Source organism: Diabrotica undecimpunctata, chromosome 6 (assembly GCF_040954645.1).
Source record: "Diabrotica undecimpunctata isolate CICGRU chromosome 6, icDiaUnde3, whole genome shotgun sequence".
Classification (NCBI taxonomy): Eukaryota; Metazoa; Arthropoda; class Insecta; order Coleoptera; family Chrysomelidae; genus Diabrotica; species Diabrotica undecimpunctata.
In genome coordinates, this window is record NC_092808.1 from 72,855,996 (window position 1) to 72,864,436 (window position 8,441).

The 8,441-nt window shown below is 28.6% G+C and overlaps 1 protein-coding gene across 2 annotated transcripts in view; it reads left to right on the top strand.

Moving 5' to 3' along the window:
* LOC140443488 (protein spitz-like) overlaps positions 1-5,015 on the top strand; it is a 692,772-nt gene extending 687,757 nt beyond the window's left edge. For both annotated transcript variants that reach the window (XM_072534798.1, XM_072534799.1), the window contains exon 6: positions 1,759-5,015. In XM_072534798.1, the coding sequence (XP_072390899.1) occupies positions 1,759-2,078 (320 nt within the window). In that variant the 3' untranslated portion in view covers positions 2,079-5,015. The remainder of the gene's footprint in view (positions 1-1,758) is intronic.
* Positions 5,016-8,441: the final 3,426 nt, after the last annotated feature.

Consider the following 8,441-nt stretch of genomic DNA (forward strand, 5'->3'; position numbering starts at 1 on the left):
GTGTTGACAATATCAACACTCTAAACACTTTCGAATATAATACTGAAACAACGTTGAACCCCACTACAGTGGTTCATAACTTTTCTGATACCCCTGATTGCCACTCAAGCTTTAGCAAACGGTTTCAATTACTCAGTTACTTCAAGTCACATTCCAATTGAGACGATCATGTGTCAAACTGAAGAAGCTATCTCCAGTTTACCTTTCGAAAATGCTGAAATAACTGGACAAGACATCGCTAGAGTTCTTAGAAACTCAAAGCCTCCTACTCCGAACATTAGCCGATCTGAGAAAAAAGCTATAAAAGAACTTCAGTCAATCCTGTCATTCATCCCCGCGGATAAAGAAAATAACTTTAGGTATAGGGAGTACTTCATAAAATTTGAAGTACGATATTAGTACTTTTCGATAGTGATATAAAATACAGAGTGTTCTATTTAAAATTACCAAGAAAATAATGTACTTGCATTTTGACTTACCCTGCATTTGATTTAACGAATATTATGAAAACGTAATATTGGTTATAATTTTTTAAATACCCGGTATAACATAATAAAACTTTACATTGTTGTGATGTGGAAGTGAAAGAGATTTCAAATTTAAAAATCAATATTTAAAATACAGGGTGTTCCGTTTAAAAAAACATAAGTTTTGTCTGCCACCATGAACACCTTGTAAGATTGTAACTAATTTTAAAATGTGGAGTTTAAAGCTGCCTACAATTTTTGTCAATAACTTTTTTTTGTAATTTTTACTATAACAGATCAACTGAGCTTCCTTACACTAATCAATCGCCCAGTATTATCAATCTCAGCGACGCAAAAAGATTGAGAATATTTTTCGGTGTTTTAACATATAAGAGGTAAATCGAAATGCTACATTTTCTTATATAGTGCATTGTGTTTGCAAGTGCCACCGAATCTTAAAAAGTATGGTTTTAAACCTTTGGGTCCAGTATTGTTGAAATGAATGAAATCATGGTTTGTTCAATAGTTCAAATATTTTCTTTAATTCCTTTTTTATTTCTTCGTTTAACTTACGTCCTTTTTAATTAAACTAGTCATAATAACCTTTATTTTTGGTAAATAAAGAAAATGAAATCTTTACTGGAAGAGACTCATACACGCTATGTAAACAAACAAATTGTTTCACGAATTTCCTTCATCTTGGTCTCATTTCTTGTTTTTACCATGTAAATTCTCGAAAATAACTTCTTTCACTTAATCCCTCGCTTCTGACACCGATTTTTACACTTTTTGTGGGGACAGAATTATAATTACAATAATAATTATCGTATATCGGTTTACAAAACAAACACTTCGCTATTCGCATAAGAATTCACTAAAAACTAATTCATCAAAGCGCCTAATGTAGCGCCTTATATAAGCAGATCGTAATTTCTGGACTTTTGCGTCGATTATACTGGAAGCCGACAATTTTTCCGCATCCATAAAAGGCTGAATCGAAGTTTCGCGAAACAAAAGAATATTCTCGCCATGAACAGCACAAAAACTAGGGGCACATAACAATACCATATTACCAGATATCTTATATAATTGATACCTATTTAATTAGTTTACTTATCTTCTTGAAATATTAGAAAGCTAGAATTCAACTAACCCCGAAACTAGAGACTTATAAATTATGTAAATTTTAAGTGCATGATTTTCAAACTGCAAAAGACATTTTGTACATGGCAAATTAAAAAAAAAAGTAGAAATTCGATTAATGAGATATTAATATGGTTTTTATTTTTAGCAAAACAGAAAATGCTGGAGACGGCGAGTATAGCAGGAGGAGCAACCATAGCTGTGTTTTCTGTAGTGATATTGTGTATTGTAGTATATCTACACTACAAACGTCGCACTAAAGCGATGAGTACTAATACAGACTGTGTAGATAGTAAAACAATAACTGTGAGTACACCAACGTTTGGTACTCGATGGCGAACAAATCCTCAACAGTCTTCGACAAATCTTCCTTTTCGAATACAAGATAGGGGAGATATGAAGCAACAAAGTAATAAAGTCGAGTTGCAACAAGTGACGACTTTACTTCCTTCGTCAAATGAACCATAATATGTTAGTGAATAGCTAGCAATAAGGCTTGTCGATTTTAATCCGGTAGTTAATATTTTTTTGCCGATGTATAGTTTTATATATTCGTAGAAATTAGCATGCTCTAATTTATACAATGTATTAAAACCGAACTATTAACAATTAATAATGTTTTAGTTTTGTTTTACAGTTATATATTATAAACTTTTAGCAAACTCTGTAATTTCAAAAATACGGTCAAAAATAATATTGTAAGCGTCATCATCCTATAATAGCTTGTTTTAATTTATGTTACGCCCATATAAGACCATTTAGAAGTCTAACCATTTTGTTTATCTTTACTGATTAAAACTACTTGCTTTTTATGGGCACCGCCAGAATTATTTTTAGGGGCATCTGCTTTTCAGCGGGGGGGTGCATTTGCATCTATACATACTATTAACCAATATACAATATAGAACTATACATGTATAGCTGTGTACTTTTTTACCAAGCAGGGGGTGCTATTGCACCCCTTGCACCCCGCTGCGGGCACCCATGGCTTCTAGTGATTAGACATTTTTCTCTTAAAATGTTCATGTACGACATCTTACTAATTTTTCTACGGTGGTGTATTTTCTCCTTCTTAGTTTGCGAAATCATAATTGAATATAATTTATATATAATACTTCTTTCCCCTAATATCATAAAATAAACTGTAAGGCTTGACTAAAAAATTATAAGCTGACAATTTTAAAAATAAAGTCTTATCGTTGTTTAAAATTGACATTTATGTCAGTTTTATAGTTAATACCTTTATGCATTGTATAAATCATTTTTTGTTAAAAATAAATGGCACTTTGTTATATGCAGCTTTACTAAAATAACTTTATTTTATTTTTGAATGTAAATATGCACGTGCAGCTTATTGTTCTGCAAGTTGTAAAAGTCAATATTTTGGCATCAAATTATATGAAATAAAACAATGTTTGATATTTTAACATTACCAGTTTTATTATTTTGTTTTCTTTTGTAGTAGGACTGTAACATTAATTTCATAAAAATGGTTATCAATTTACTTTTAAATTATCTAATAAGAGAAGATAAGAATATATATTTAGTACGCCTTGTTATTCAACAGATTCCCTATTTTTTGTGTTCATTTTGTACTTGATTATTTCTAATAAATATTAGGTTCCATTGAAGGAACCAAACAAAAAGTTGATTAAAAAGTTAAATCAAATTTAACTTTTATCGATAAGAAATATTCTAACACTTAAAATACCTAATTAATATATATTTCTATTTAATGTAATTTTTCGAGATCCTAAATAATTTTTAATAAAAAGGACGGCTCCTTAGTATTTCCTCCTCCATTCTTAAAAACTGTCCTTGGGTTTGAAGTTCAAAATTTTATTTTGCTTTCATAAACATCGTTATGTTATATCACTTTTTTATTAGTGATATATATTTTTACGTTTGTTTTTTTTTTTTTTTTCTTCTCTCTATAGAACATCGCTCGTATAGTTCCTAGCATTTTGCTACAGCGACTCTCCATAAAGTACAGAATAGAACGTATAAGGTCTTTAAATAGAGGAATAAATTTAACCAGTTGGTTAACTTTTTTCTACACTAATCCATAATGTTTTAATTATTGTTCTATTTAGATTTTAAACACAAGCAAAACACTTGCTTCAGAAGTGATGGTTCTTTCGCTGAAAGCACCCAAATGAGCTAGTCGTTTGAAAATAAATATTTTTTTAGTAAATCTTTTTTACTCTGAGTTTGCCTACTGCAGTCACGTGGTAATTCCAGCACTATATTTACAAGTATTTATTTTTAAGAGTATAGTATTCAGATTTCACTAGTATTCGTAATTCTTTCTTTCTGTATTTTAAAGCAATGACTTAAGCATATTTATTAGCCCTATATCTAGTTAGTTTAATTCGTACACATATACTAAATTTATTAATCTACTCAGTGACATTAGAAGTGTTGCACACAGAAAGAAGAATAAAACGATAACGTTGGCAATCATTTTTATTGACATTTTATCAAAAAAAATAATAATAATGTGATTGACGACCCCGTAGCTGAATACACTCCTGTACAGGTCTACAGCTTCTTGGAGATAGTCCATAGTTGGCGAAGCAATAGCGAAGCGAAGTTGGCGAAGGCAATAAAGTGGTTTGTAAGATGTAATCAACATAACGCGGTGCTGTCATACTGCCTCGAATAAACACAAGTGGTGATCGTCTACTATAGGCAATAGCCTATGAAGTAACATTTCTAATGTCACTGACCTTATCTAAACCATAATTTTTTTCTAAAATTTTTCTCTTTGAAGTCCCAACTCATATTTTAAATGTGGCTGTATGATTATCACTTTATTATGTTCATTATCATCACTTATTTATCATTTAATACGTTTCTCTACATCTGAAATAGGTTTTATTTCGTCGTATATATTCTATTAGGAGAAAAACATTCTCTTATAATGTAATTTGACTACCATTTTTAGATAGATTGTAACAGTACTACCGTAGTACTAAAGCGACTAAATGATATCTGATATATTAGGTAAATCTTGGGTAATCAGATATCTTTTAAGCCATAAAAATTATTCATTAACAACCTAGTGCTAGCTATGACAATATTAGTCTCGTAGTAAGCAAATAATTGATTGGAAGACAGTGTTATGTGTATAGCAAGTCTGATATTATATGAGTCTGAACTAAGTTATGTAAGTTATTCAAGATTGTAACTATATACCTCCTAGGAGGTATTTTAGTAAAATCATTTGTATAAATTCAATTATGTATCTCTTAAACTGTGCGGATTGAATGATTTTAAATTTTCATTTGTTTACAAATGTAAATAAAAGTGACTCTTTGATCTAAAGCCGTACAACGTTATTACAAGTGTTCTTTATATATGCATTATATATATATATATATATATATATATATATTATATATATATATATATATATATATATATATATATATATATATATATATATATATATAATTCAAAGGAGGGAAATAATTGGGTAAACAGCTGATAGACAAAGTATACTCTTTTTACAATATCCAATATATTTCGCCTATTTTCATAGACATTATCAGGGAAAGCTACAATGATACCTAATAACTGTCATTATAGCTTTCCCTGATGATGCCTATTAAAATCGGCGAAATATATTGGACATTGTAAAAAGAGTATACTTTGTCCATCAGCTGTTTACCCAATTGTTTTCCTCTTTTGAATTTAAATTTGAATCAGCTGTTATCAACCAATTTTCTATATATATATATATATATATATATATATATATATATATATATATATATATATATATATATATATAACAATTCATTAATTTATGTTTTCATTTAATGATTATGCGTTAATAGCGTTAATAATATTAGTATTACTACGCAGCTTAACAGTAAGCTTAAAGCACCTTAAATACTGTAAGAACTTACACCGCAGATTCTAATTATATATAATAATAATCGGTCTAATTCAAACGGTGTTGATAGTGATCACGGCACAATATTTTGGTAAAGATCACCAATTAACATAAGGATAGGTATACTACAAATATTGGTTCCTCCTAGCTGGCGATAACTACACCCGTTTTCTTCTTAATTTTTGATGTTATATCTGCTATGTGTTTCCATATCATTACAAATTTTAAGGATAGGATGGGTAAATAATTGCGTTTATGTGTAACCTTGCCAAGAAATACATTTGTGATTCATCCTAGGCCAAACGTGAGAACTTAACCATATCGAAAAAATTTGATTGTATAAGATAATAAACAATAAAACCACAAGAAATTTAACAACATCGTTACTATTTAACGAATCTCATTGGATATTTTATGACAGTGCCAGTTTAGATATACTAATATATACCTTAAACGAACGTATAATTATTTTCGAGAATCTTTATTAATGCATAAACAAAAACTGTCGTGTGGCTTTTTTCAACTTTTGTCAGAGTTTTTGATATTGCATTTCTTACCGTAAGTAAGTAACTATTTCATTTGCCTTCAAAAAGAAATTAGTTATGTATGGCTCTTGATTAGTTTGTCACTTTTTTTAATTATACTACATTCCCGGATGTATTTGTTGATTCAAACCTTGCTACCCCTTCGTTATTGTTAACTTGTTATTATTTTTCAAATCAGTCAGTCGGCAAGTGTCCTTAAAAAAGTACAAAAGTTCTATTTTGTAATATCGAAACATAAAAGTAGAATTGTTTTAATTTCTACTAAATAAACGTATTGTCGTTAGATATTTTCTGTTTGTATAAATGTAGATACGAGATAAATATAGCTCAATAATAAATGCCTTTGGCATTTACCTATTATTGGCAATGATTATGTACTTTAGTAATTTAAATATTTATAAGCACTTGGTTCCTAATTTGAAAATCTGAAGTAAATATTAATTTAAGTATTTTTTAAGTTTTAAAATTTTTCGAACCTGAAAGAAATACATTGAAAATGCGCGTGAAAACACTAGTTTTATATTTATAAGCACGAGAAATTCTCCAAAAACCAATATATCCTAATCCTTACAAATATCATTGACTAGATTCCTACTTGGATTTATTGATATTGATATAGTTAATGTTATCTATCTTTGACCCCAGGCAGTACACCTATATTATTATTTTATATTGCTTATTCCAATCCTAAAATTTCGATTTATTTTCCATTATTATATCAACAAATAAATCAGTTCAAAATGAACTAACTAATATTACCCTTTTGCGGTTAGTTTCCAAATTAAAAAACTTTCATTAAGAAAAGTCAAGATATCACTTTTTTATTATTACCACTTTTGTCCATGATAAATAGTCGAATCTGCTAAAATGATAAAATTATTATATTTCAAAATAAACACTCCTTATGTATATATAAAACTGATTGTTATATCCAATCGACGCTTATATTAGTATGTACCTCAGGTCTTCTTTTATCAAAGTAAGTTTTTTATAATATTTTAAAAGATATATTTACTCGATACTAAAGTCACGAACATCTATTTATTTTTAAATCTTAGTATTCTCAAATATATTTATTTTTCCGCGTTTCTAGATGTTTGATGCTTTGGTATAGGGTCAATATTCATTTGCAGTTTATAACATGTAAAATAATTGTGCTCCAAACCAAAGCATTCGCATTTTTATGCAACGCAAGTAAAATAAAAAAAAGTTTATTTTCAATAGGTTGAAACATTTTCTTAATTATTGTTAACGTCTATGTATTTAAGTAAAGGAAATAGTCAATGATAGTTAAGAGCGTAGGCGCAAAATTTCGGGCCAATGCTTTTTAAATGCATTCATTTTTTTCGAATCCTGAGAAAACTAATAAATATTTTTGAAAAATTTCAACGCAGACTGAAAGATTATTACCGAGGGCCGAAAGTCCCTTAGAATAAACAACAAGTTTCTTTTGAATGAGATATTTGCAAATAAAACTCACACTTAATTTTCTCTTTTTTTCCACCCCTGTAACTTATTAAAATAGACATTATAGAACTTTTCAGGGACTTTCGGCCCTCGGTAATAATGTAATCTTTCATTCTGCGTTTAAATTTTTCTGTTTAATAGTAATTAAAATACTAGTTTTCTCAAGGTTCGAAGAAAATGAATGAATTTAAAAAGCATTAGCCTAAAATTTTGCGCCTATGCTCTTAAGTCTGATCTAATTAAATATATGTTATAGATCAAATTGTGTTTGGTTTATGTATACAATAAACTTATCCATAAAGTAGAATATGGTGAACAATGTTTTTAATCAGCGTTATATAATTTCTTTGTATTATTCCAAAATCAGAGAAGGATTTCACACAATTTTTTAGATTTTTCATGTTTGATAGATATTTAGGCTGGAATTTTTAAAAGATATAAATTGTGTAAAGTGGTTCGAAATAATTAATTGGAGCTGCACTTAACAATTACTTTTTGACTTCTAACTCACCATGATATAATTTTTCTGTCCATACCTTCTTTTTTTGATTAGCTTCCTATCGATTACATTTTGAAGATATTTGTTTTTGTTTCCACATAATACTGACGCCTTTTACTTTAATCGGTAGTAACAATTAATGTTCTCATTTTTTTGTTCGTTAATATTTTATCTGTCTATATCAGTATTTATTAATAATTCCTACTTCTTCTATGACCCAATAGGTATTAACAAAAAAAAATATTGTTTAAATCTGATTTAATAACTTCGGTGTTAGTCCAAGAAAGAGCTTGTTAATACCTACTTAAATATGTACATTGTGTCAAATAATTTCCTCAATAATTTATTTGTAACACAGAACGGATGACTTTTTGTCTTATTTATAGATAATAATAAATGCTATAATAATAAATTACGTA